At 43.4% G+C, this 27,666-nt stretch overlaps 3 protein-coding genes across 5 annotated transcripts; 2 read left to right on the top strand and 1 right to left on the bottom strand.

The window, feature by feature from the left end:
* The first annotated feature begins 4,717 nt into the window (after positions 1-4,717).
* Positions 4,718-12,738, top strand: LOC131671181 (extended synaptotagmin-2). 3 transcript variants are annotated; one of them, XM_058947425.1, is made up of 17 exons: positions 4,718-4,815; positions 5,753-6,179; positions 6,259-6,417; positions 6,490-6,566; positions 6,638-6,704; positions 6,777-6,922; positions 6,997-7,117; positions 7,189-7,359; positions 9,130-9,221; positions 9,836-9,884; positions 9,967-10,056; positions 10,130-10,216; positions 10,294-10,452; positions 10,619-10,771; positions 10,842-10,950; positions 11,028-11,340; positions 11,421-12,738. In XM_058947425.1, the coding sequence occupies exons 2-17, from the start codon at positions 5,775-5,777 to the stop codon at positions 11,746-11,748; spliced, it is 2,526 nt and encodes an 841-aa protein (XP_058803408.1). In that variant the 5' UTR covers positions 4,718-4,815; positions 5,753-5,774; the 3' UTR covers positions 11,749-12,738. The 3 variants fall into 3 exon arrangements, with proteins under 3 accessions (XP_058803408.1, XP_058803407.1, XP_058803409.1); XM_058947424.1 differs by lacking the exon at positions 9,130-9,221 and adding an exon at positions 8,432-8,526; XM_058947426.1 differs by lacking the exon at positions 9,130-9,221 and adding an exon at positions 7,849-7,934.
* A 324-nt stretch (positions 12,739-13,062) lies between these two features.
* On the top strand, positions 13,063-16,676 carry LOC131671178 (EF-hand domain-containing family member C2-like). The gene is made up of 14 exons (XM_058947420.1): positions 13,063-13,116; positions 13,567-13,731; positions 13,791-13,938; positions 13,998-14,221; positions 14,287-14,529; positions 14,591-14,817; positions 14,879-15,073; positions 15,153-15,295; positions 15,369-15,565; positions 15,624-15,784; positions 15,861-15,974; positions 16,069-16,248; positions 16,351-16,453; positions 16,539-16,676. Exons 1-14 carry the CDS (start codon positions 13,063-13,065, stop codon positions 16,662-16,664), a joined length of 2,280 nt encoding a protein of 759 aa, XP_058803403.1. The 3' UTR covers positions 16,665-16,676.
* A 176-nt stretch (positions 16,677-16,852) lies between these two features.
* On the bottom strand, positions 16,853-27,520 carry LOC131671179 (protein Wnt-11b-1-like). The gene is made up of 6 exons (XM_058947422.1): positions 24,058-27,520; positions 19,986-20,227; positions 19,536-19,909; positions 19,121-19,392; positions 17,633-17,818; positions 16,853-17,515 (listed from the first exon to the last, which is right to left on the bottom strand). The coding sequence occupies exons 1-5, from the start codon at positions 24,183-24,185 to the stop codon at positions 17,644-17,646; spliced, it is 1,191 nt and encodes a 396-aa protein (XP_058803405.1). The 5' UTR covers positions 24,186-27,520; the 3' UTR covers positions 16,853-17,515; positions 17,633-17,643.
* Positions 27,521-27,666: the final 146 nt, after the last annotated feature.

Raw genomic sequence — 27,666 nt, 5'->3', positions numbered from 1 at the left:
AGTACAAAAATTATTACATTTTGTCACAATAATAATTATGACCATATGCTACAGCTGTAGTATTTTTTATTATAAAAGTTTTTCACGTCAATATTGTGTTATTTACATATCACACGCAGTTATCAAAATTTTATCACAATTTGATTGTTTAACAAAAATTGAATTTTTTAAATTATTTGTTGTTCTATAATTTTCTGTTTAGCCACTTGATATTGATTGAAAAATTCCTCGTATTTATCTTTATTGTATCTCATTTTCTGCTCGAACAAACTACCCGCCTGATAGCAAAACCCGACTGCATCCATTTCAGCTTGAGTTCTGGTAGAATCAGCTTCGTATATTTGACGCTAACTATGTATATATATTACTGCAATGGTAGGGTGTCTCTCCAATACAGACGTAAATCGCACGCAGCTAAGTGTAAAACTTACAAGAAATTCTGAATGCTGCCAACTTTGAAATTCAAAATGAATTGAAAAGACCTAATTCCTATTGTACGCAGCCTCAAAAAATTGTAAATGTAAACATGAAGTCGGTTGACGGCAATCTATTTTGGGCTTCAAAGTATTTACCTCGCTTGAACAAACCATTTCTCTCAGAGTTCAAATTTTTTGCATTCATTTCAGCTTAAGCTTTAACACTATTGGCATAGTGCATTTGCTTTTCTGCGCTTATTTAAGATTTATTATGGACTTTCTAATAGTTGCATAGAGTTTCTATTTGCCTTTCTGGAACTGATCATCTCCTTGAGAATATAGCTGCATGGCATCCATTTCAACTCTGGCCAAATTTGCCACGTCGCGTACTCAAAACGCATATTCTGTATACTCCAAGACAGTATAGGGAGCTTTGACATCGACACTTGAACATTGTCGCGATGGCTTAATTGATAATTTATAACTTCTTAAGTGAAAATTCTAAAAATATACAGAATGCTACAAACTAGCGTAAAAAACGATTTTATATTTCCTTAACCGTCATTGAGAATAATATAGAAAAAGCGCTCCCACCGTTCGATGCGACTATTGTATTGAGGCAAATTATTCAATTAAGCTGATCTGTTGTTTGATTACACTAGTCTCGCTAGAAGGAGCTGTTGAATGGTTAGCATTATCAACATTGACGTCCAATTTGTGCAAGCCCAGAGTTACTATACGTTGTTCAATAATGTTTATGGAATCTATCACTACTTCTATTTGCTCCTGAGTGAATTCAACGCAAGAAGCAAATCGTTGGTCACCTTTGGTTCCCTCTTCGAACTTGTTTCGAGCAATTAAGAAATAATTTTTAGCCTGCTTAAATTTAGCATTGGCCAACTGGTATTTGGCTTGTTGATTTAGTTCTTGCGCTTCTTGAAACAACGTCAATCCAGTTAATTGCGATTCAATACCATGATTGAATGTCTCGTTGCCTTCTATTTTCAACGTGACAAGTACCTCGTATTGTTTGAATTTTGAATTATCTGGCGATAATTCCAGGTTTTTTCTAACTTCACGTAATATTCTTTCGAAAATTTCTGCTGCTTCATCAGGTCGATCATTTTCGGCATCCCAAGCTTGATTCCACAATGTATCGATTAACAATATCTGTGCACCGAAAAATTGAGCTTTATATTTGTTAGCAACATATATATTTCTCTTCGCTATAACTTGGGATTTATCATAAGCTTTTTCATATTTATTTTGAGCTTCAGAATATTTCCCTTGCTTCAATAGATTGTCCCCTTCCGAGCTCAAGTTTTTCGCATCAATTTCAGCTTGAGCTTTTTCTAGATTGGCTTTGTACATGCGATACTGTTTGTTTACTATGGATATCGAGTAGGCCTCGTTATATTTATCGTAGGCCTTGCTATATCTGCCCTCTTCAAACAGGCGATCCCCTTCAAAATTCAAACTTATAGCCCTGAGCTCGGTTTCTGCCTTTTTTGCATTTTCTTGAAATAACTGTTCATTACGGTATCCTTTAGAGCATGCCCGATAGGCATTGTTGTGATACTCGGCAGCTTCGGAGTATCGGCTCTCCGCGAACAATTCACAACCTTTTTCATTCAATTTCTCAATAGCTTCGTTTTTCTCGTGACTCAAGCACTCACCCGTTTTACTGTCGAAATACAATGAACTCCACTCCAATTCACCTCGAACAGATTGTACGGCTCTACAGAGACCGAAGGCAAATGTTCCTATAACAGGTATTTGTAGATTAACGTCTTTTCTCGCTCCCCACCAAAACTTGACTTCTTGTATTCCGTGAGATGCAGGTAATGAATCGCTATCGCCACTACCATTATTACACATATGATGTGGGCCTCTGTAACCTTGCAACACGTTTCCCCAATCGATTGTGGTGCGGATGCATTTCTTAAAGTGATTCATTAGATGAGTCGGCAATGAATCGTAGAAATTTTTTATGTGCGTTTTGTCTAAGTCCTTTTCGTAAAAATAGTCCAAGTCGGAAGACATTACGTAAGTTACTTGAACAATGCACCGAACAAGACAAATATAGCACTGTTAAGAATGACACTGAGCGAACAACTTGATCCACTCTCATCTTATCAACGATATATTTCGCTTCATTATCTACAATGCTCTGATATGCGGACATGAAAGACACGCCTGTCTCTATATTCCGCAAAGCACTTAATTTTTACGCCAATCGCGTTATTACTTGCACTGCATCGAACGATTTGCCCATTCGTGACAATTGCTTGACACTGAACAAGATTCTATCGCTCGTGAATTGACGCCGAAATTTCTCTTGTATGCTGCTGGTCGACGAATAAAATGCTTACACGTGCCTCGGTATTCGCAATATAATAATCGAAACGACCCTGGCGGAAAAATGATTGATTAAAAAAAAAAATATATACCATTAACTTTGTCTTAATTTGTACCATCTAGAGAATACATAAAATTAATTTGTACCCCTGTAGAATTTGAATAATACAATATTTTTTGTGCAATTGTAATACTGATAAATTTTACAGAAAAATCTTTTATTTCTTGAGAAAAAAATTAATTTCTTGCTTTTCCTTAAATTTTACCAACTGAAAATAGGTTTATTGTAATTTTTACACTCTTAAAATTTAATTAGACATGTTAATATACAAAGTCCTAAGGTAACGTGTGTTCTTAATATAAGATTTGTGAAGCTGACGCCCAATAAATTTTTTTTAAAATATCTTTGAGTCTTCATGAGGTAAAACGTTTTCTCCCTATTTCTGAATTAAGTCTCCGCTTGAAATGTTATTTCCGGATTTTCCGTTTTTAAGATAATTGCGAAAAAAAATCGGGCGTTTGGACAGCGCGCAATATGTATTGAACATATTTCTCCTGTTTAAAAAGAAATAATATCGATAGCGGATGATAGCTCCTTATTCCCGGATTACGAGATAATTTTCCTTTTGGTGCATACTTTAGTGAGAAATAATATTTATTCTTTAACGGATGATTATCATATTATTTTGATTGGATAGAAAAACTGCACCAGATTTTTACTAACAATTGAACGGGTTTATTTATCTAAAAACTTTATTAAAACTCCACGTAGATACAGTTATCGATGATCTATGAGTGATCAACTTTGATAATTTTTTTATCAATGAAAATAAAATTATGCGGAGTTATAAATAACTTTTGCTATCTTTGTTAACTACGCGCAGTTTTTGTATAATTTTTTTCGATCGATTTTCGTTAACTTTTGCATTTTACTAAGTTTCTATGAAAAATGCTGTATAATTCAAATTCTACAGAAGTACAAATTATATTTTTGGATTTCGTAGATAGTATGTATTAAGAAGAAGACATTTATAATCTTTTACATTAAAATTTCACGATTTTTCCGCCGTGAAAAGAGATTTTCCGCAGCGCGGAAGACACAAAATTAGAATCGTCGAATCAGACTACGAATTAATTTATTTCTCAATATTTGCGAGGGGTTCAAATTCCAAAATAACTATTTTTCGACTGGTACTGATTAAGGCAAGGCTGATGGTGTATTTTGTTTTAGGAAATAAATATTTTTCCTATCAGAGTTTTCTATTTTATCATCCGAGTAATCAGCTGTTTTTGTAGATATAAGAACACACGTTAACTTAGGATTTTGTATATTAACATGTCTAATCAAATTTTAGAGCTTAAAAATTACAATAAAACTATTTTCTGTTGGTAAAATTTAAGGTAGAGCTAGAAATATATTTTTTTCTTAAGAAATGAGAGATTTTCCTGTAAAATTTATCAGTATTATAATTACACAAAAAACACTGTATTATTCAAATTCCACAGAGGTACAAATTAGTTTTATGTATGTTTTAGATGGTACAAATTAAGAAGTAGGCATTCATATATATATATTTTTTTAAATCATATATTTTTCTGCTGGAAGATAGATTTTCCGCCGCGCATGCGCAGTAATACGTTAATTTGAATTGCTAATCTACCCTACGAAAATCTTTTTTTTCTCTATTTTTAGATAGGGTACAAATTCTAAAAAAGCATTTTTGTGATGGTACAAATTAAAATGAAACTAGTGATATTTTTTTCTTTTATGATATCAATCATTTTTCTGCCAGGAGTATGAGTTTTCCGCAATATCGTTTTTTTCGCTTTTTTTTAAATTTTGGGGGGGGTACAAATTCCAAAAAATGAATTTTCGGGTGGTACAAATTAAGACGAAGCTAATGGTATATATATTTTTTTTAAATCAATCATTTTTCTGCCAGGGTCGTTTCGATGTTCAGTCGAAGCGCAAGTTGTGGGTCGAATCAGCTGACGTATTTCGAAGCTGCCGACGGTCTAGTGCGCAAATGCACACACGCAGGTAAGAGAGAAAGATAAATAGAATAGTATAGTATACTCTATATAACAAACTCATAAAGCCGGTGAAGGGGGGATCTATAAAGCTCGAACTTAAATTATTAGCTCTGACAGCGTTTGTTTTGCCAGTGTCAAGGGAAACAATGCGTTTTACGTAACTATGTCATCATCATCTATTTCGAAATATGTATATATTCTGAGTATATTACGTGTTTTTTTATTATAGCCTTTTTTGCATGCATTCCTTTCGCTCGATATTAGTAATAGATTGAGAATACGTGACTTCGTCGTGAATATATCTTTATTCATTGACGCATCTATACGTTATGTACAGTAATGAACAGTTTTAATCTATTTTATCGATTTACCACAAACGTGGAGTTTATTTTAGATGTGTGTATCTATGCACTATATGCGGGCGTTGTCACCAAATGTAAAATTGTACGAAGAGACACCGTAATGTATGTAGATTGCTAGCCGGCTGTACGACTGTTTGCGCAGCTATGATGGATACCAAGGTCGGGGCCAAAATGGTTTGATATTTCTGCTGGAGATGGATTAAAATTGTAAATGATTCATACGTTTCACCGTCGTGTAATGTACAATCTTTTCTCATTTGTGAACGAAGATATTTTTTATCTAGATCATTCAAAATAACATTGTTGCCGCGTTACGGATTGTGCCTTAACGTTGTTATTGCCATAGTGAGTCATCTAGGAATATATTGTGCGTTTAGAAAGGAATGTCATTGTCTATAGATTGTAATTACTTTGATTACTAAAAATATTTATAATTAAATATTTTTTTTGTTATCAACTTCATTTATAGCTTATTACAAAATGTAATGAGATAAACTACTAACTGTACACTTTCAAGTCTAATTGAGTGTATTTTTATTTTACCTTTAATCATAGTAATCAATAATTGTTTTATTGCACCAGTGATTCTGATTATTGAGTTAAAATGGCAGAGCCAACAGGAGATGCAGAATCAAAATTAATTTCATCACTTAAAGAATCCATGATGTTATCTCCTGAGAAGGATCTAAACTTGGAAAAAGAAGATAATCAAATAAAATCATGGCCATACATGACATTTGGTACTTTAATTAAATCATTGTTCACAAAAGCAATAACTGTTGGAATAATCTGGGGAGTTGGCTACATGAACTGGAATTTTGCTTGGCTTATTCCTCCTATTGCATTTATTGTATTAAGAGGAGAAAGAAAAAAGGATGCTCAAATGAAAAGATTAACTGCTCAAGCTACTGCACTAGCCAAAGATAAAATCATCATTGAGAATCGCATTGATGAGCTACCGGTGTGGGTTTATTTCCCAGACTACGATAGAGCAGAATGGCTAAATGGGGTACATCTTAAATTGATTTTATGCTTTATTTTTGTCTATAGAAAATATATACTAATACATCTGGTTTTTTGCTTTGCAGGTTTTATATAAAGCATGGCCAATGATTAATAAATATGCTCATAACTTGGTTAAAAGTAATATTCAAGAAACAATTGCTCAAACTGTATCCAAATACCAAAAGAAAATGCCAGGGCTTGGTAAAGACTTCACTTTTGACAGAGTGGTCTTGGGAAGAATAGTGAGTCAAGTGATTTGGTTACAATATATTTTTTAAATAATGAATACTGACAATATTATTTATTTTTTTCAGCCTCCAAAAATCAATGGTGTCAAAGTTTATGACAAGCACACTTCAAGAAATGAAATTATACTAGATATGGATATCATGTTAGTTAAATAAACATTAAGTATTTTGATCAATAACATTAAATTAAGTTGAAAATTTTATTAATTTATAGGTACGCTGGAGATTGTGATATTGCATTTACTATGGGATCAGTTAGAGGAGGAATCAAAGATTTTCAAGTGATTATAGCATTTTAATATATTTGAAATTCGGCTTGGCTTTTTGTAATGATAAAAACTTTTCATGTATAGTTAAGAGGTATGCTCCGTATAGTGTTGAAACCACTTATTCCTATCATACCTATTGTCGGAGGTGTCCAGGCATTCTTTTTGAACTGTCCTCTTTTAGATTTCAATTTGGTTGGAATAGCTGATGTACTTGACTTACCTGGATTTAAGTATGATATAATAATTTTTAAATGTTACACTTTTTTACATTTCATAAAAAATAACAGAATATTGTTTATTTTAGCGACGTGATGAGAAAAATAGTCGCTGAAAACGTAGCTGCAATAGCTGTACTGCCAAATAAAATTACTATACAACTTTCGGAAGAAATTCCAACTGAAGTACTAAAAACGCCTGAACCAGAAGTATGTAAATATTTAGAGGAATGGAAATTTTTATTGAAAATTACTGTCTAACGACGTATCGTTTAATCTAGGGTATTCTTCGGATTCACGTCGTCCAAGCAAAGCATCTGCTGAAAAAAGATATTGGTGTGTTGGGAAAAGGGAAGTCCGATCCTTATGCTGTAATAACAGTAGGAGCTCAAGAATTTAGGACCCAAACAATCGACAATACAGTGGATCCTCAGTGGGATTACTGGTGTGAGGTATGCAGTATTCATATTGATAAAATATTTGAAGCTAGATTTACTGCATGTGCTTGGAGAATCAGTTTTTTACGTTTATTTACCTATTAAATTTTAATCTCAAATACAATGAGATTCTCTTGAGAGATCGTTGGATGCCAGAATGATAGTTATTATGTAAAAGATTATTTGCTGTAACAGTTATATGTTAATTTGACAACTGTGAATAATTGAATTATTGGTAATTTTTAACGTTAAAAATTAGCTGCGACTATCAGTTTAAAGTTCTGTTGAGCGCATAGAGCAAAGTGGATATAATTTTAATAATTAGTTTACTTCTGTTACTTGAATACTCATCACGCATTCATAGTTCTGCATATTCATTGTATTCACTCATTAATATCTTGGATTACTTATATATTTTTGTCATGCCATAAAAATGTATCACGTATTATTTATAATTGGTATGAATGTACGTGATGTTACGTGTGCTGTGTTATGCATTAATAGTGTGTCGTCACGTCGGCAATCGCTCAACAACTTACCATCCAAATTTGGGACTTTGATGATACCAAGAATGATGAAAGCCTTGGCAGGTATGATAATAATTCATAAAAAAAACTTTTCTTTTGTCCACAAACTCCAATATATCGCTAGTATTTTTTCTACGTAAATGGGTGACATCTGATTTTCTTATTTTTTATATATTCTTTTGGTATGTGGATTTTTCTAAATAATAGATTCTTTTTATTATAAAGTTCTACACAAAATCATCAATATACACTATTTCATCATTTATCACATCATCTGCTTCGCACGTAAATGTATTTAACAGTTTTGAATGGTACATTTGACCAAGGTGTGAGGTAATTCACTGTGTTTTTCTGTAGGTGGTGTCTACCCAGCTGCTTACTGTGTATATATTTTTTAATTTATATATTCACATGTACTACTAACTTGTAAATAATTGATACTAAAGTACAATTTCAATTGATAGTGGTCGACATGAATAACAGTTATTGATAAGATAGTTATTTATTAGAGTATAGATAGTCACATTGTCTTAATACCTTTTTAATATAATGCCATGCAGAGTGTGATCGATTGTGAACATAGACAAGAAATCAATATAAACGTTTGGGACTGGGATCCAAGCGTTGCTGGTATCGTACATGACTTTCTCGGAAGGTAGTAACAATATCTACGAATGGTTTTGATCTATCTAGCGCATGTTCGATTATTTAAGCTGCGCAGAAAAGAAAAAGAAGCCCCATTTTTTTCCATGCTTGAAACTATACTTTAAATTGATCTAGAAATTCATAACCGCATGGAACATACTATTTTAACGATTGTTTTTTGTTTTTTTTAATTTTTATTGCTTTTTGATTGGCGTAATTTTTTATAAAACGTCAACTAATGCTATCGATTTTCTCCGTGCCCATTTTATTTTTGCAAAATAGCCTTTTTCTCTAATGTGATAGCAAAGTGTTGAAGTATTTAATTTTAATAAACGAGATCGAATGCAACTCAGTCCAACAAATCAAAATACAAACCGCTCTTTAAAATTTCCCCGTATACCTGATTGTATGTACATACATATAACAAAAATCTCACATACAATACATGGACAAAATGATAGTTAAAACAATTGCACATTTTATAAATAACAAATTAATGCTCAAGGTAACGTGCGTTGAATGTTGATCTTTTATAACTAATGAAAAACTAAAAACACGTAACTTCTGATTGGATTGTACTAATTGGTGTCGCTTACATGATGTGTGGCGATAGTGCGTAATGGACAAGGGATTGGGATCCTGGAGCACGGTGACAGCTCATCTCTTTGACAGAGACACCACTGGGACAGACGATTTCCTTGGAAGGTACAATCACCAACTAGATGACAATTTATTATACATATGCATAAATCAATAGAATCACTCGATGTGTGACTGTACCTCGTTAAATTATTTTGATCGAAAGTAACTAAAGCCTCGACATGCTGCCTGCCCGATTATAGAATAAGCTTTAACTTTCAAGAAGTTAATATGGCAGTGCATGAAGAACAAAAATTTATATATCGTAGTTTTGGAACTGTCATTAATTGACAGTACATTATTGTGCTCGGTAAACGCTCTGAACACTGAGAATGGTATGATAAAATTGATTATTGGTTTGGTGCTGTTACAACACGCTTTGAAAATTGTTTTATTTCTCCCTGGAGAGAGAGATATATATATCCATTTTCTGCATGTGCGCGCTTGCAATTTCAGTCATTTTCAATAAATTTATTGAATTACTGAGGTTATAACCTGAACGCTCGCCAACGCTTGCCAATTTATGCTTTTGCCGCTTGAATGTTTTCCAATGAACATTGTATTTATAATGGAAAGTCTTGCTGGCATTCCATCTTAAATTTCATTCCCATCAGATTCCACATAATATCCCATTGACTCTAATTTCGAATTTGTTCTAATTACCACTTTCTTGCACGTAGAGCCACCATCGAGGTGAGCCGGGTAAAGAAGAAGGGAGTTCTCGATACGGTAAACACGAAAACTGTCAAACAATAGCGTGAAGATAATATCGCAGGTATTTGAAAAATTCGTTGACGTGCAATTTTTTCAGTGGCTAACTTTGGAATTAGTGAAGCATGGAATGGTGCATCTTCGCCTCTCATGGCTTGGATTGTCGTCGAATCCTGCTGACTTGGCAGCTGTAAGTTGAACTTTCAGAATACAACGAGCAACATGAAAAACCCCGATTTGGTGAACCGAAACATTTTGTGTAGGCTCTGAAGGAAACTCAAGAATTGAGAGTTACTTCTATGAGTAGCGCTATTTTGATACTCTACCTTGACTGCGCTAGAAATCTTCCCGTAAGAAAACAGGCAGTTTTCCTTTCATGTACACAGAAAAGAGCTTTTTTCGTTTGATCGGTAACTTCGTATTTTAGTGCTTAAAAGGAAGCAAACAACCCGACGTTTATTTGGAAGCAACCATCGATGGGAAGACCGAACGAACGACAACCCAGCACAGATCATGTAATCCAGTTTGGGAGCAAGGATTTGTTATGCTAGTTACCAACCCTGAAACTGGAACTTTGCATCTGCAGGTATTTGTCGATCCGATAAATGTAATTTTTGTTCCTTGAGCACTTGTAAACTTGTGCCTTTGGCACTTGCCTAATGTAGTGCATGATTTCGATACGACGCGTGCGACACGAGATTCGAAGCACGCTTAAGCTATCCCAAGCGTTAAACTTTCTTAATAATTTATAGATCACCGATGAGAAAACTACTACCGTCGTCGGAGTCCTTACTTATAATATTTCAGCTCTTTTATCTATGGATAATATGCAAATGAAATGTCAACCATTCGATTTACAAAAAAGTGGGCGTGACAGTAAAATCATCGTGTCGATGACTCTCAGGGTAAGTTCAGTGAGCAAAATCCATTTGACGTTAGAAAGTGAAGCACTATAAATTCACTTTATTATTTCAGATTCTGACAAATGCAGTGCCAGAAGTAACTTCCGACGATGACGAAGACGAAGACGTTCAAAGTTTGAACAAAAAAATCCAGCGACAGGAGTCGACTATTTCAAGCGTTCGTAAGTAAAAGCTATCTTCTTCCAAAAACGGATATCACGAGAATCATATTCTTAAAGAAACCTGCTTTCTTCTGCAGTTCCAGACAGTCCTCTCAAAAGACACCCATCAAAAGAATCGGTCTATAGTTCAGTAAGCAACGCTACTTCTGCTGCATTGGAAGACGCAATGTCAACCAAAGACAACGTTGAAGATTCCATTCGAGCGGAATATTCTTCAGGTGTATCAGCGATTCCTAGAGTTTCGTCTATTCGAAGTGACTCACCGGGGTTAATTCGTAGAAATCCGAGTGTTACATCATTCGCCGGTGAATCGAAACTCGGTAGGCTTCAGTTGACTCTGAAATATAGCGCAGCTAGGCAAAAACTCATGGTCGTCATTCACAAAATAGCGTGAGTATCATTACTTGATCAATTTGAAAAGTAAAATCAATAACGATCAATAATACAACCGAACTCTTTTCAAATCGCAGCAATTTGCCGTTGCCAGCCAACGACCCGACCAACATACCAGACCCATACGTTAAAATTTATCTACTTCCCGACCGCCACAAAGAAACAAAACGTAAAACTGCCGTCAAGAAGGATAATTGTAACCCAGTTTTCGATGAACAGTTCGAGTACATTGTGTCGCAGGGTGATCTAAACTCACGTGTTCTAGAATTATCCGTTTGTACGCAAAAAGGCTGGCTCTCAGCAGGAAGTAAATGCATGGGTCAAGTACTTATAAATCTGTCTGAGCTGGATTTCACCCAAGCTACTAGTAGTTGGTACGACTTGAAACCGGAAGGAAAAGACTAGAAAATAAGAAAGTTTAAATTATACTATTTCTGCATCGCGTATTTTTCTGAAAAATGATTGCACATGTCTGAATAATGTTTCTTATTTGTTTTGCTTTTTTCTCTTTTTTTTTTGAAAACTCTGATTTTCAATATAATTATGATACAAGATATATATAACTTATAACTGATTATTAAAGATTATTAAAGATTGTTTTTTTAAGCTTTGATAGAAATGAGACGTTTACAGTTATAATTATAAAAAATAATTGTATCTTTGTTATATAACCTTTGAAAAATTTGATTGGGAAAAAATGTTAAAAAATTTTTACGATAATTGATGTTACAAGAATAAGTTTGGTTTATATTCAAAAATTTACAATAAAGCACTTCATGCTTGTGTCTGACATTGCCGTCCGAAATTTATGAAGTTTATTGAATTATTTATATTTGTAGTTATGTAAACTTTTTTTGGCAATTGTAAGGTGCTACATCTTAATAGAAATACTAGATAATACCTAATAGCCTTCATGTGTGATAAAGAAAGTTTAACAACTTTCATAACGAACTACTAACTTTCATAAGTGCTGTGCAATATTCTTAGTTCTTATTACAATTACGTAATATTTGCTTTATTATTCAAGTCACATTTCTAATAATATAGAGTTAATCGAATGATTTTTTTTGAAAATTTCAAAATTTGCAATAGACGAAAACTGTAAGTTTGTAAAATTATCTTGCATTTTTGAATATTTAAAAATTAAAAGTTTGGAAATAAAACGTGGATTTAAAAAATAATATATCAAATTACGATTGCAGTCAACAAAAACATTATTAGTTGAAAATAATTTGAAATTATTGAAAAATTAAACTAAGTTAAGCAATGAAAACTTTGTTAAAAAATAAGTTGATCTAATGCTATGTATTAACGCTATTGCGATACTAACTGTGAATGAATATTATATTATATTTATACGTGCATTTTTGCTACATTCTATCTATGTATATGATATAGTAACAAAATAAACGTCTTATTAGATGTAACTTTCTTGTTTCACTTTCTCATTTCAATACAAAAACAAATAAAGTCATAATTCCATGTTACATTATGAAACGAAGTCAATAAAGTATTGATCTCACACCATCATATAACCAGCATGTATCACAGTAGTTGGCATTGCCAAGGAAACCTCAACAAATAAATAGAATGTTTTGAAAGTTCTTTAGCCCTTGCAACCGTACTAGTATAGCAGTGACCATTCCATAAGCAAATATTCTTTGATTTGTGCTTATAACTTGAATTCAGAAATCGAGATTGCAAAAATAACTTTTAAATATGAACAGAGCTCCTCAATTTCCTCGTCTTCCGGGTTTCAATTTTGACCAAAACGTAAGTCAAAATTCACAATTTATTGTAATTTTTGAACCGAGCAAATAATTGTTATTACTGTACTTGAACATTCAAAATTAAAAATAGTACAGTTGAAATGAACAAAAATGAATGATCATTACTGTACCGATGAAATTCAAAGTAAATATGTTTAGTTATTTCGTTACGATGTTTAACGAACAATTAATAAATAGTCATTATTGAAATTATCGAGTTACGTTGATGTAACGACAATTAATATTTATCGTATTATTAACCTACATTTACGTAAAATAATCTCCCAAGTCACATTTGTTTTGCATTAATTTCGAGTTTGTTGAGCTTCAATGTTATATAAAATCGATAGTTTTTTAACTCAATTCACAGAAACGATGATCGCACAACTTTTCAAATACACCTCGACATAGTGCGCAAATTATGCGCAAGCTATAAGAAACCTGATACTTTCAGATTGGGCGTACGAAGTTCAACAAGTCGCAATTGTTTGACAGAGTTCACGGCAATGTGTACTACTTGGCTGAGAAGCCGAATGCATCGGGAGACAGTCGTTATCCAGCACTGTATGCCTGGGGCGAGAAACCACCAGGTCCAACGTGGCTCGCCTTTGACGGCCAGGTTTGTCAAGTCGCTTGCTCACATTGCACTCGAATTTCATTGATTTTGTGCATGCGCAGAGGCTCATGTTCAAAGCTTACTTTCAAGAAAGCCTTGCAAGCGGCCGAGAGCCGTACAGAGTTCGTCTGGTTGACATAAGCTTTTTCCTTGAAGATGGTACCATGAAGGTTTCCGAGCCGTCAATTGAAAACTGCGGCCTCGAGCAAGGTACGCGAACGGATTGACGATATTCGAAGGTAACAGACCGTGGAACATTTGGGTTTCAGGCGTTCTCGTTCGACGGCAAAGAATTCCGCTGCCCGATCCCGTCAAGTACCGCTACTTCGACATACTCGACCTAAACATAGGCGCTGAGCCTCAACTCTTTGGTCGCGCTTACAAGATTTACGATTGCGATCAATTTACCAGAAGATTTTTAAATCGAATGGGAATCCCAGTGCCAGATCCGATCAGTCCGCCCGCTGATGTTCTGCGCGAGCGGAAGCACCATGTGAGTAATTGTGATGTTGCGTACCTTCGTCGAGCATCTGGAAAGGATCGACTCGATTGTTTTAGGCGTCCACTGAGAAATCTCATCAGAAAAGAGCCGACAAATTGGGCAAGTTCTTGAAGTACGATCGTAAGGTTTTGAGATTTTATGGGTTTTGGGACGACTCGGAGAGCCCTCACGGGTACGTCCACGAACTAGAAATCTTGTACTATTTGGCTGACGATACACTTGAGATTTTGGAAAGCCAGCCTGCAAGGCACGGAGCTTCGACGCGGTCGCTCCTCGTCAAAAGAATGAAGATACCGAAGGTAGATCAGTCGATCGCTAGACCATTCAAAGTACAACTTGGTTGCCACTCTTGACTTTCAGTTTTTCGCCAATTTGGAGCCCGTTGGTAGCGGCGATCCTTACACTCTCTTAAACGTTATGGGTGACAACATGCGGCGAGGCTATTACATTCCGGACAACTCTTACCGAAGCAGAACAGCGTCCGATTACTACAAGGAGTGTGACTTGGCGATTGGCGCGCAAATGGACGTGTTTGGACGGCGAGTTATTATTGCGGATCTCGATGAGTTCACTAAAGACTTTTACAGGTACGATCGCGATAAAACCTAATAGGCGCTTTTCGCGTTGATTGCTCGATGTTGGCATTAGGAAGAAATACGGCCTGGACGCTTTTACTCCAATACCAAAACCCGGAAAGCGAAACGACGAAGGGGAGCTTTGCTACGGTAGATATATACCTCCCTACAACGGTTACGGAAGTTACGAAGATTCTCTTGGATATTGCTTCTCGGTAGTGCCGAAGAAACCAAAGTTGCTAACGGATAAATTCTACCGATACGAAAAGTACGTTCAAACTTGACACACACACATTCTCCCTGTAAATGCATGCGTCGTTATAACGTGCTCGTCGGCGTGTTTACAGCCAAGTGAACGATAGTCGCGTTTTGAGATTTGGATGTAAAATGATAGACGACCGACCCGAGAATCAAGAGAGATGCTTCGTCATCAACGTTTATCTGTTCGACAAGACTATAGCGATCGCTGAAGTGACGTACAAGAAACCAGGTTCGCGCAATTTTCCGCGTGATTTTGATCGAGTATTACGTTTTACATTCGCCGCGTCGGCCCTTGTACACAGGTCACACCAAGAGTCTATTTCAGAAGAAAATGCGAGTCCGACTGCCCGGCGAAGAGATTTTCACGAGCAGCGAGCCAAAGTACTACGAACCCGCGGACTTTTACGTTGGAGCTTGCGTGAACCTCTCGTGCTTCAAATTTTACATCGAAAGCGCGGACGAGTATACATTCAAGTACATGGAGCAGCATTGCGATGAGGTAGGAGGCTTCGATGGAGCAGCGGCTCGAATAATCTGCAGCAATGAGTTTATTTCAGTTCCCGAAGGCCGACATAAAGACGATCTTGTCGAAAGTTCGCGAAAAATTGAGATGTGCGTATCGCCAGTTTACCAGCGAATATCCACCTGTGAAAGTTGATGACGACGCCGACGACGACGCCGACGACGAACCTCCGACTCTCAGTCTTTATTCCCTGAGGTAACTGAACTTTCAAGAGCGTTTCTCGCTCGATAACACACTCATCCCTCTGGCACTTGTTGTTGTCACTTTGCAGAAAAGCCATGCGCGAGTACGTCGGCGAATGCATCAGTGAACACGAGATCATGACCATCGCTCGCCATTACTCGCTCCAAGAGAGCAGGCAGCCTTACCCTCGAGACCATATAAGGTTCGTCCAAGTTCGCACGTATATATGGTACGCATTATATGGTTTGAATAACAATCGTCGCTGACGTCGCGATGGTTTTTCTTTTGCCTCGCAGAGCTTTGGTGCACACTGAGCTAACCCGTTTGGTGTGGAATGACTTGGACCGATTGGAAGAAGATATTTGCGCTTGGGACAGAGACAAAACTGGTTATCTCGGTCGCGATCAGCTTTACACGCTGTTACGCGCCAATAGGATTCCCTTGCAACGCGAGCTCATTCGTCTCATGCTTGACTAGTAAGTCGACGTGACAGTCGGCTTTAACGCGTTGCCCGCGAGGCTAATTTGCAAACGTCTTAATGTCGGCTTTGTTTTCTTTGTCTTTTCATCTTTTTCTAGTGTCGAGAAAAATAGCGAAGGCAAAATTAAATGGCGCGATTTGATCAATTTCCTCGATATCAAAGTGGATCCTCTTCCGCCGGTGGTGCCTATGAACTTGAAGGTAGGCTTCAGGAGAATCACAGAGAATGAAGCTACCTTACATAAAATATTCTTTCTGTATTTTTGCTTTTCTTTTGTTTTTCAAGGAGGTATACTGGACAATCGAAGAGAAACCCAGAGATTGCTCTAAAATTGACTATTGCGCATTCTTGAAAGATCTTGGTTTGGAAAGCGAAGTCAAAGATTTGGTTTCGCAAATGGATGACAAATAAGTATATCACCGTTTGTTTTTTCCAAATTTCATACGTCACATTTGTAATTAAATGAACGACTTGAACTTTTTAATGAATCCGAATGATTGTCAAGTGCAATAAGAAGAAAAAATACCTGGCTAACGCAAGCAAGTGAAGTTACCATTATAGTTTGGCTGCGTAAATGTATTTATTATAGTATATCATTCGAATACAATGTGTCGTTTACATCGAGAGTTTATGGATACTGCTATATTTACATCGCAATTGCTATATTTTGTATCTCTAAGACGCCTACTCTTACCGTTAAATATTCAAGTAGGTTACAACGACGTCGAGAACGGTATAATAAATACGAATATTTAAGTATAAATAATAGAAAAAACATCAATCTTCTAAAACTCTCTGTCGCTCTCAGCATCGTTATAATGTACGATATATTTGAATGAATTCAGAAAAGGATACATTTGAAAGTCATTGCTGACCTTTTCTGCGCATCTCGCGAGACCGCTGAAATTTCAATTTCCTCTCTCTTTATTTCTCGCTCGTTCGAAGACCACGCGGTTGACTTTGAAAATATCGCGCGTAAGTTTGCTCGCACGGCGCCGTGTTTTCTCGAGCAACAAAGAACGTCCGGCTCTATTTGTCGAAGGTTGCTCGAACGAACGAAAATGTACGAAGCCCTCTTATTGCATGGTGAATAGAAAAATTCGGCAGACTCATGATGTACGGCAGTGGCGTTGTATAAAAGTTAAAGAGTGATTTATCCGATGCAGCGCAGATTTAAGTACTTATCGCGACGATTGGCCTGCTTCGGTGCGGGCGTCGTCGACACTCGTACTCCGGGCAATCGCCGCGAGCGTCTTCCGTGCCTGCAATCAATCGACACACGCGAAAATCAATCGGTATCGAGACTCGGCAAAATTCAAGACTCGAGCGCCGTCGACGCGCGAAAAATCGACGAAATAGCATCGAAAGTGGGTACAGACCAAACGTCGACTCAGTTGCATTCGTGGCTGATAATGACGTTTCGACAAGTCTTGCACTTGACGTAGCAGCAGCTGTAGTACTTGCACTCGCAACGCTCGAGTACCTCCTCGGCGCGAGTCACGTATCCTCTGCCGCAGCAAAGGTACTCGCAGCCGTCGTAGCCCGTGCTGCTGGCGTTGCAGTGCCTGAAAACGAAGCGAATGTTCGAATAGCGCGCTCGCATTGGCTGCTCTAAGCCGAGGTACGAGGGTTTATTCTTGGCTCGCGCTGCCAAACGAGCGTCCGGGATAATTAGATTGGCGTTGCAAAGAACGAATTAATGCACGAGTCGTAAGTCAGCGTCGGTGGGGGCACAGCGGGCCCCCTTCGTTACGCTCGAGCGCTCGCGTGCTATTCGATCGCGCGCGTGAACGCGCATCAACGTTTTCTCTCCTCGTATCTCGCGGCGAGGACGAGGAGGTCGAGAGACGGAGAGGGGCCAGGCACGCGAGGAGCCACTCGGCGGTTTCCCAGCGGCGCTGCGACTAGTCCTCGGCAACCGCGACGGCCCGACTTTCGGCAGCTCCGGCGCAGGCCTACGTAATCTCACGGCGATCCCGTGCGTGCCGCTTGCAAAATACCTTTAATAACGCGTTAGTCACAGGTACGCTCGCAGCGGCCGCGGTGAAGGTAAGTCCGCTGGATTATGCGCGCGCGATACGTATAAATAAGACGTCGGCTGACGTTTCCATTTACTTCGGATAATTGCCCCGCGCGCTCGGACAGGCTCGCGAGCGCCAAGGATAAGCGCGTTGCGAGTGCGCCTGCCGGGAAACGTCGCTCGGGATTGCGCGGCTCGCGCCGATCGGCGATCGGCGCTCGGCGATCGCGGCCGAGCCGTAAATCAGCGGCGCCGCCGAGGAGGTAGGTCTAGCTCGGGTGGAACTGCGCCGCGGCCTCGGTTCGTGGCTTAATCCTCGATCCGGTCGCGGCGACGAGTCGGCCCCGGGGGGAAAAGCGGCAGCCTCTGCCTCGGACGTTGACGAGGCACGCGCGCAGTCCAAGCGCGCCTCGCAGCGCTGCTTCGGGCTTTATTGCGCGCGTTAACGCGCCCCTCGCTGACGGAGAGCATGGCTCCGTTTAATTAGGGACCCTCGTCCGCGGGTATTAATGCCGTTTCCCGCATCGGAACGCTCGGCTCGGGCAAGTTTCTCGACAACCGGCGCGGGCCGTAACGTCCGACGCCCAAAGCCGCGTCAACGCGGCGGCGGAGCGCGATGGAAATTAGACCTGTAACGTTCGTCCAATCTGCCGTCGTATTTGGCGCAATATCTCAGTCCGTTTACTCGCTGGCGCGCGCGGCTCGACGCAGCCTTGCTTTACGAGCTCGGCTCTGGCAAACGACCGAAATAAAGTGAAAGGTGCCGCCGCCGCCGCCGCCGCCGCCGCTGAATATACATTCCGGGACTGCGACTGCGAGTGCACCCGCCGAGGGGAAAACGCCTCACCTGCCGTAAGTGCCGAGGCTGCCGCGCCTCTTGTCCTCGGTGCAGTAGTCCGGACTCTTGGTCGTGTAGAGCAGGTTGTTGTGGTGGTAGAGCGGCGGCAGCCTGCCGCTCGAGGTCGGCCTCACCTCGGCGGCGCTGGCGTAGCGCCTCAGCAGCCGCGCGCCGGCCGCGGCCGGACCGCTCGCGCCCAGGCCGCGCCAGCACGTGCGCACGCTGCACGAGCCCGACACCCCGTGGCACTTGCACTCGAGCGCCAGCGACTGCTCCACTGCCTGCGTGACGACGGACGGCCGGTGAGCGCTGGCTCGGCCCGAGAAAGCAAGAGAGAGAGAGAGAGAGAGAGAGAGAGAGAGAGAGAGAGAGAGAGAGAGAGAGAGAGAGAGAGAGAGAGAGAGAGAGAGAGACGGCAACGAACCCTGCGTCCAGCGCGGTTGTTGTGCATGTTGACGGCGTGGAGGAACTTGGCCTGGGCGCCGGCCCCGGGCTGCGGACTGGCGCCCTGCAGGAAGCGCTTGGCCATGCGCGAGGCCGAGCGCACGTTGTCGCCGCAGCCGCCCCACTTGAAGGCGCTGCGCGCGGCGGCGCCGGACCCGAGGGCCAGGTCGGCCGGCGCGAAGGCCGCCGCGCCGGCGGCCGTCTGGATGAGCGCCGAGGCCGCGGCCGGCGGCTCGCGGCGCGGCGGCGTCGCGCACGAGCAGGCGGCCAGGTTGCCCAGGGCGCAGCCGCGCGCCAGGCGCCACACCGCCGCCGCCGCCGACATGGCGTACACGAACGCCTGCTCCTTGGTGCCTGCGGGCGAGCGAGCGACGCGGTGAGCGCGGCTCGGACGGCGCCGCCCGCCCACCCCCGCCCCGTCCCCGCTCACCTGACAGCAGCTCGGCGCCGAAGTCGGGCGCGCGCTCCACGCTGCTGCAGTTCCAGCGCTGATGGCGGAAGGCCTGCTGGCACACGGCCACCGTGTCCCGGGCGGCCTGCACCAGGGTGCGCATCACGTCGGGGCTGGCCTTGCAGGCGCGCGCCTGCTTGCGCTCCAGCAGGCCCGAGGCGCGCGCGCCCATGCACGCCTCGCGGGTCCACTCGAAGCCGTCGGCCGCTCGACCCAGCGCTCTGCGACACCACCACCACCACCACGCCACGTTGCTCGTCCGTCAGTGCGCCCTTGCCCGGCTGCCCCTCGCCCAGCCCGGAGCGGGAGGGGACGGATTTACGACCGTCGCGACGCTGCGGAGCTCTCGGCGCGGGCCGAGTCGCTCGATGACGCGAGCTCGGCAACGAACGCCAGGGCAAATTATATATCCTGCGGCAGCGCCTGATTTATGCGTTCGGTGCTCGATGCGCGCAAGAAGGAGATCCGTTGAGGAATTGGCCACGCTGCGCGGCGAGAGGAGCGGCACGATGCGAAACGACGTTGGTCGATCTGGCCTCGCCAAATACGCGTAACGCTCGCCTCCCCGAAGCCAAGTCGAGTCGGCAGCGACTCGATGGAGAAGCTCGAGTGTCATCGGAACCGCGGCTCGGGAACTTGCATACTTCCGATCGAACGATGCCCGCCGAGGCAGTTTAGGTCCACGGGACGATCCAGTCAAATGAAATGACAGTACGCGCGAGACAAAAAGGAAAAGGGCCAGGTGACGCTCCAGTGGTTCTTCTTCTTTGAGGATTACCGTAAAGCCTGGCGCTTTTACGGGGTTTGGCCGGACGAACGGGAGCGGATCCAACGGGGAGCGCGGCAGTGTCGACGACAATGCGCTCCGGCAAAGGCGTCCGTCCGCAAGTGTCGAAGAAGACGAGCCGATCGGCGAAGATCATCCGCCATTTATAGCGACGGCAAAAGGCGAGTTATTATTATCGCGCGTAAATCCGCCGGCCGTTAAAGCCGCTGCCATTGTCTTCGAATGCGAGCGCGACCTATGGGAGATGCCGCGTTTCAAGGGGGGCCCCACCGCAGAGTCGTTAAATGCTCGGCGCGTGCGCGGCCATGTTGCGCCGACGAGTAACAATAATTGCGCGCCTTCGGCGATGAGCTCTCGGCCGTCGACGGGGCTCCTCGGGGCACGATTGAGAAGCGAAAGCGCCCCCGTTCGGGCCGTCGTTGCGCGAACGACGGAGTCTCGGCGTCGGCGGGCCTCAGCCGCGCGCAAGCACTTGGAAGGGAGCGGAGATCCGGAGAGAAGACAAAAGCAGCCGCGACGAGAAGAAGCGGAGCAAGGATAGCTTGTGGCGTACGTCGGTGAAAGCTGGCGCATGCTGCGTGCGTGCTCGAAAAGGGGAGAGGGCAAGGCGAAAGATCATTGTCGATCCGCGCACGCGGCGTCCGCGGAAAAATTGATTTTCACGCCTCTCGCCTTCTCGGCGCTCGGGCCCCGAAAGCCGAGGATTGTGCGCCGCGCCGCGATAAATTGCCGCGTGCGCCCGCTCCCATTTTCGCCCGTGATTCTCTCTTTCTCTCCTTTCTCTCTCCCTCTCATCTCCGATGCGCATACGGATTCGTTATAGTTTAAAGGTAATCAATCACGCGCTCGCGCGCCACGTTCCAGTCAACTATTTTACGTTCTTCGGCTTTACTTTTTTTTTCTTTTTTCCTTTTTTTGGCTTTCTCGACGCTTCGGTTATCGACTGGATATTCATTGGTTTTCATTATAGCGTTCGTCGCGAAACTGCAAGTCCATCAATAATAATCGTTTGACGCTCGGGTCTCGGCGTACCTTTTACGGCGGTCGAGCTTTGTTGTTTGCCAATGCGAAAATTGCGGAGCTCTGCAGATTTTCGTAGTTCCGACGTGCGAATGATCTTCGGAAAACGTCCATGCGTATGAAACCGAACTACGAAATAATAAAGTAGAAATGCAGCTAACAAAATTGGCCTTACTCCGAAGCGCGCTTTCGTTCGGCCAAAGCCTCTAAATTAAGTAATGCCGTAAACGTCAAATAAACTATCGCTCGTATCCCTCCAATGATTAACATTCATTGAGAGGCCGAGAAAAGGAAGGAGACAGACGTATAGGAGGAGCGACGCGACGGCATCCTTATGACTTACGAGGAGCTCGAAGCAAAACTTCTCGTAGACGGCGCAACACGCCTCCTCTGAAACACAGCTCTGATTACCCCTAAGGAGGTCCTGCGGCCGGTTTCTCTCCTCTCTCTCTCGGCGTCGCGCCTTGTAAATCGAAAATTGAATGCGCGTAGCGCCGTCGCTCGAAAAAAAGTTAATTGAGACACGAGAGCTATTCGCCTCGTACCTTTTTCAAATCTCGTAAATTAGCCTGTTAATTGCCGAAGAAAAAATGTTGCGCCTAATTAAAGCGGTGGAAAACATCTCGTTACGTCGCAGAGAGCAAACGATCGCCGTCGCCCACGCGCGCGGGAATTACAACTGCCGCGCGCGGGCCTTTCGAAAGAGGCGATATTCCGTTACGAACCTTCTTTTTTTCCTTTTCCTCTCTGCCGTCCGAATCCCTCGAGCCAACGCTGCTGCGCCTAGCCTTTAACGTCCTACGCACTACGTCGAGGTTAATCACCACCTTGCGAGCTCTCCCTCTCTCGCCCGCACACACGTACACGCCCGACCGCTCGCTTTTTTTTCTTCTCAGCGCGCGAACCGCCGATACACGGGAATGCGTATTTTCGAGGAAACGGACGATGATTATAAGTCGCCGCCGACTAGCCAACGGCCGTGCAAAAGATCGGGAAGCTCGTGGGCAGCAGCCGTCCCGGTTGAGAAAAGCCAAGCTTCGCCGCAAGCACGCGCGCGACGAATCAATAGCGGAGCGACCTAATAATCGCACCGCGGTCGGCGTGCGCGCGTAACGATGTCCAACCCTTCGCACGCCACTTGAACTCGCTGCTGCGTTTCTTTGTGGCGCGCCTACCGGTTTTTGCTCGCTTGCCGCCGAGCCGAGAGCGCACGCAAAATCACCATCGGCCAGCGCGAGCGCCCATTCATCATCCACGCCATCCCCTGTTTCCGGTCTCATTGTCTCACGTGAACACTGCTGCCTTGCGCTTGCTTACCCTCCCCCCGCTTATATTCTTCGCTTTTTGCTCTCTCGACGAACAATCGCTCGTGTGCCCCCCGACTCCCTTTTTTTTCAAACCGTATGGATTGCTAATTTTGGGCTCTCTCTCTCTCTCTCTCTCTCTCGAGTGCCTGTCTGCGTAGACATCGATCAGCTTATTTTCTTGTCTACTCCTCGGGGATGCAGTTATTGTTGCCGCCGTGCCCGGCAACTGGCGCGTTTTCGAGTGACGCTCGATTACGATATGGCCGCTAATCCTTGCCAGTTGCTCTTTCCTTCGGACCGGGCAGCTTCTATTCGGGATAGCATCGATCGCCGAGTTTACCGAAATCTCGTGCTCGCCGGCAATTATCGAGATTACAGGCTCGTCCAGATCCAGACGACTCGCAGTCCGCATTTGCTCGGTCGGAGAAAACGAAAGCGAAGGAGAAGCGTATCGATCCGGCTTGTTTTTGCAAGCAGCGCATCAAAGATCAAACGTCAGCGCGTCTCCCGCGAAGCCCGCCGTGGACGAGCCTTAGCGGGTCGTCCCCTTTCGGCGCTCGCGTCCGCACGCTGGCTCGTTCGTCGATGAGCGTGGCGCGTCGCGATTTGCCGCTCATTAGCGTGGCCGCATTAATCAACGGACCTCCTCGCGCGCGGGCAGCTCGGCACGCGCGCCCAAAACGATCGCCAACGCAGGCGCGGACGCAGCGTGATTTATCGGGCGCTTTCCCCGTCCGCCGAGCAGCGCGCAGCTGACGAGCGCCTTTGGAATTCGCGCGCGCGCGGCCGAGGCGCAGCCGAGCAATTGCCGGCAATCTATGCGGATAAAAATAGTGGGCGCTCGGAGTAATTAAACGGTGATGCGCTGATGAAGGGAGACGTCTCGGCCTGCAATTGGATGACTGGGATAATTGAGCGCAAATTCAAGGGTACTTACAGCCACTTGATGCACGTGCCCTCCTTGGCGAGCAGCAGCAGCAGTAGCAGCAGCAGCAGCAGCACCAGTGGCGGCAGCGGCCAACGTAGCCGGCCGAGTGCGAGGGGATTCCGCTGATTCCGCTGCATGTCGCCACGCAGATGGACCGCCACGAGCCGAAAATCACATCTCCGTCTGCGTCCCAGGCTCGTCCACGCTCACCCGCTTCGCCGATCTTTCTCAGTGGCAGCCGCAGCGATCGCCATTCGCCGTCCTCTCGCGCCCGGCTATGCCCATGTCGTCGTCGTTGCCGTCGTCGTCGTCGTCGTCGTCGTCGTCGTCGTCGTCGTCCTCGTCCTCGTTCAAATCAGGCTTTTCGCGCACGGCGAGCACTGCTGCGACGCACCAACTCATTCACAGTCACCAACCCGAAGAGAGGAGAGCGCTACTCCCGCCGCGAGAAGAGACGGAGCGCCGATGGTTTGGACGCGTGTGAGCGAGCGCCGCGTTTTAGCTTACAGGTGTCCGAGGCGAGCGAGAGCTGTGCGCGCCGCGCGGCGCTGCTCGCTTGCGCCAGCAGCAGCCTCAACGGGGATACAGAGAGAGAGAGAGAGAGAGAGAGAGAGAGAGAGAGAGAGAGAGAGAGCGACGAAGAGAAGAAGGGGAGGGCACCGTGCGCGCGAACGATGGAAGGGCGGTGCGAAGGGTCGAGCTCGCCGACCTGCATATGTAGGCAGCTATCGCTAATGATACGATGATTTTTCACACAAACCTTCGATCGGCCCGTTCCTTTTTACTTTTCCTTCTGTGGCAAGCTGCGCGATCGACTGACGGGTACGCGAACAAATTTTTCAGGTTTGGAGTGAAGAACCCAAGATTTCCGATTATTAACAACTACGATCGCGAACGAATTTCCGTTCCCGTTTTGTTCCTTGAATCCAAATCACGTATTTTTGCAGACATACGATTAGCAAAACTCAGTCGGCAATTTCGAGATTTCATGCACAAACTACGAGTACTGTCAAAATCATGCTACGGCATTGTCAACGGCATACGCGTTTCTTCCGCTTCACAAATACATAAACCCGGAAGCATCAAGAGAGCAGTTTAGTGATTTTTCTAATGCCCTATAGTTTATGAAACGACTGCGCGAAAAAAGGTGCGCGTTTCTGATAAGTTTCAATTTGGGTGCACTTTTAATTTGGTGATATTAGCATTATTCCATGTGACCTCAAGAATTAAAAAAAGTTAGACCTGTCACCAAATAAATTTACGGCATCCTTCTTTGTGCTCATAAAAGTGCTAAAATTAACATCGTTTCCGTGGTTTTTTAAAATTTCAGAAAATATATCGGAAACCATAAGTTGATTTAACCTCTATTCAAGATTTTAATAGTCACAAAAATGTAGAGCCAATACATATAATGGAAGATTTTCAAAGAAAAGTTTCAAAACCGAAATTAAAACAAAATATAGGTTTCGAGGTAAAATTAGATTTGGAGCTCAGGTTGAGGCTATTGCTTTTCATTTTTTATTACGAATTTCAAAATAAAAAAATTTTTAATATTTTTCATGTTTATCGAAAGCAGAAAGCAAAGCTCGTAGGTGGTGTTAACGTGCAAAAACTTGGATGACCACAAAAAAGTGGGGTCAGACCCAAGAATTGCGCACAATACCGTGAAATGGTGAAAACGATGCCACATTCAGCTACTTTTTTTCATGTAATCGGTCACATACGTGTGCACAGAGCAAGAACCGAGGCAAAAATTTCAAGACGCGAGAAAAGAACTGACCAAGAGGCATATCAAAGTTGGTCAGACAAAAAGGATACGCCGCCCAATCATTAGACCGCAGGGAAAGTGTGCACGAACGAACGAAGAGGCGTACGATAATTTTTTTTTTCTCGTAATAAGGTTGAAAGCCCGCACTCGTGGAAGTGTAATTCTTTTTTCGAAAGGTTCAATTTAAGCGTCGCAAATTAGCCCCGCAACAGTACGTACTCGACGGTGCTAAACTATAATTACAGGACGACTTGTTGAAGATATCACCGAGCATAAAGTGTTGCGCTTACGCGGCGTAGCGCTTTTAAAGTAGTGAATTTGGCGCTCGCAAGAGAGCGTCAACTTAACGACGTAATGAACGTCTGCCGGAATATTATTTATCGGCGAAAGGGCGGCGCGGTAGAAGCGCCTTTGTCGAGGAGTGAGAGAAACGGAAGATCGTTCAACTCTTGGCGCGTCACTGGCTACCGACGTTTGCGCGCGACGGCCCAGCGTTACTTTCGCACCTCCGAACTCGATTATGCGCCGGCGAATGAAAGCGCAGGCCGAAAATTGGCCGAACGACAAAAGGAACAGGGCCGTGAAAGCTCGCGGTATACAAGTCCGCGCACCTCGATATCGCGGGGGCGGGATCGTTAAAAATTTAATCATGATCCACGAAAAAAAGAGAACGAGTTCATCGGACGCTGAATTATCCATAGCGAGGCACGACGGCCCGGAATGCCGATAGGTAAAAGAATTCCAATAGCTATGCGGATTATTAAATGCGCGCCTAGTCTAATCGATAAATCTTGTAGGCAAGATGAAAAATCATATCAATTGTGCAGTGAAAAATCACGGGGGTCGTTTGGAGGATCGAACGGGTATGAGCGAAGGAGGAAGAGAGAGAGAGAGAGAGAGTGAGCGAAGCTATCGGCTAATTGATATCGTAAACGATTGTGCGGGCGCGCTTTGTTGGCGGCTAACGCGGCGTTGTGGGTGGGTTTTACAGAGTGCGGGAATTACCGGAGATAAACGATCCCCGCGATGCGTCCTTTGTTCCCAGCTCTATGAGAAATTGTATGATTCGCTTGAAATATTACGCGGTTGATTTCTTTTCTCGTCCCTCCATCTCACCCTCCCCCACGTTTTTAATCAAGTGCTATTTTTTACGCCTAGTACAGTCGTTTCGAATTAAATCTTCGATTAAGCGATCGAGTCGAGGTTTCAAGGGAGAACGTGCAGCTTTTACTGTGCTCCGGTGCAGTCGATCTGATCCAAGTAAAAAGTCGTCGAGCGTGAAACGGCAGAACGTCGAAGGGCCGACAGTCGCAGCGTTATAAAAATTGGGTTACGATTTTTGTGTATGATGCGTAACAGCCATCTCGGTGAAGCCCATGAAATATCAAACAACGAGACAGCTGCGCGGGTATTAAAAGCGACTTACGAGCAGCCCCGCACTCGCTCTCTCTCTCTCTCTCTCTCTCTCTCTTTGACTTCATAGCACACTGATCCTCTCGAGCCTTTTCTCTACCCCCCTTTCGACAAAGTTTCGATTAAATACACCCGCCGCCGACATCGTCGCGATCCGCGCATCTCTCTCCCACTGCCTCGCTCTCTCCTCGATCTCCTTTTGTTTTGGACTCCACTTTTTGTCCCGCTCGTCTTTTCCTGCATGTTAATTACCGCCCGCTCCCTCCACTCAGCCGCGAGGGCTTCTGTTGCAATTGGCCGCCACGGAGAGCTCCTTCGCGTTGCGAAATAATTGTTCTTTTTCTTTTTTTTCGAGCCATGAATGCCTGACAGACTCGCTCGTTGTTCACTGTTTTGATCTACTATTTAATTTCATCTCTTCCCTTGTACATCATTTG

This window comes from Phymastichus coffea, unplaced genomic scaffold (assembly GCF_024137745.1).
Source record: "Phymastichus coffea isolate CEN01 unplaced genomic scaffold, Cenicafe_Pcof_1.1 PCOF00120, whole genome shotgun sequence".
Classification (NCBI taxonomy): domain Eukaryota; kingdom Metazoa; phylum Arthropoda; class Insecta; order Hymenoptera; family Eulophidae; genus Phymastichus; species Phymastichus coffea.
Note: the sequence above shows the minus strand (reverse complement) of the source record. Positions and strands in the feature narration are given on the sequence as shown.

Excerpts from the sequence above, each read along its gene's own strand:
- LOC131671178 (XM_058947420.1), top strand. The coding sequence starts at position 13,063 with ATGAACAGAGCTCCTCAATTTCCTCGTCTTCCGGGTTTCAATTTTGAC. Across the intron at positions 13,117-13,566 it reads GTTTCAATTTTGACCAAAAC|ATTGGGCGTACGAAGTTCAA; the intron begins GTAAGTCAAAAT and ends TGATACTTTCAG. Across the intron at positions 15,785-15,860 it reads CTCAGTCTTTATTCCCTGAG|AAAAGCCATGCGCGAGTACG; the intron begins GTAACTGAACTT and ends GTCACTTTGCAG.
- LOC131671181 (XM_058947424.1), top strand. The coding sequence starts at position 5,775 with ATGGCAGAGCCAACAGGAGATGCAGAATCAAAATTAATTTCATCACTT. Across the intron at positions 10,057-10,129 it reads ATCCTGCTGACTTGGCAGCT|GCTCTGAAGGAAACTCAAGA; the intron begins GTAAGTTGAACT and ends CATTTTGTGTAG. Across the intron at positions 10,217-10,293 it reads ACTGCGCTAGAAATCTTCCC|TGCTTAAAAGGAAGCAAACA; the intron begins GTAAGAAAACAG and ends TTCGTATTTTAG.
- LOC131671179 (XM_058947422.1), bottom strand. The coding sequence starts at position 24,185 with ATGCAGCGGAATCAGCGGAATCCCCTCGCACTCGGCCGGCTACGTTGG. Across the intron at positions 19,910-19,985 it reads CGGCGCCGAGCTGCTGTCAG|GCACCAAGGAGCAGGCGTTC; the intron begins GTGAGCGGGGAC and ends GCTCGCCCGCAG. Across the intron at positions 17,819-19,120 it reads AGCCTCGGCACTTACGGCAG|GCACTGCAACGCCAGCAGCA; the intron begins GTGAGGCGTTTT and ends CTTCGTTTTCAG.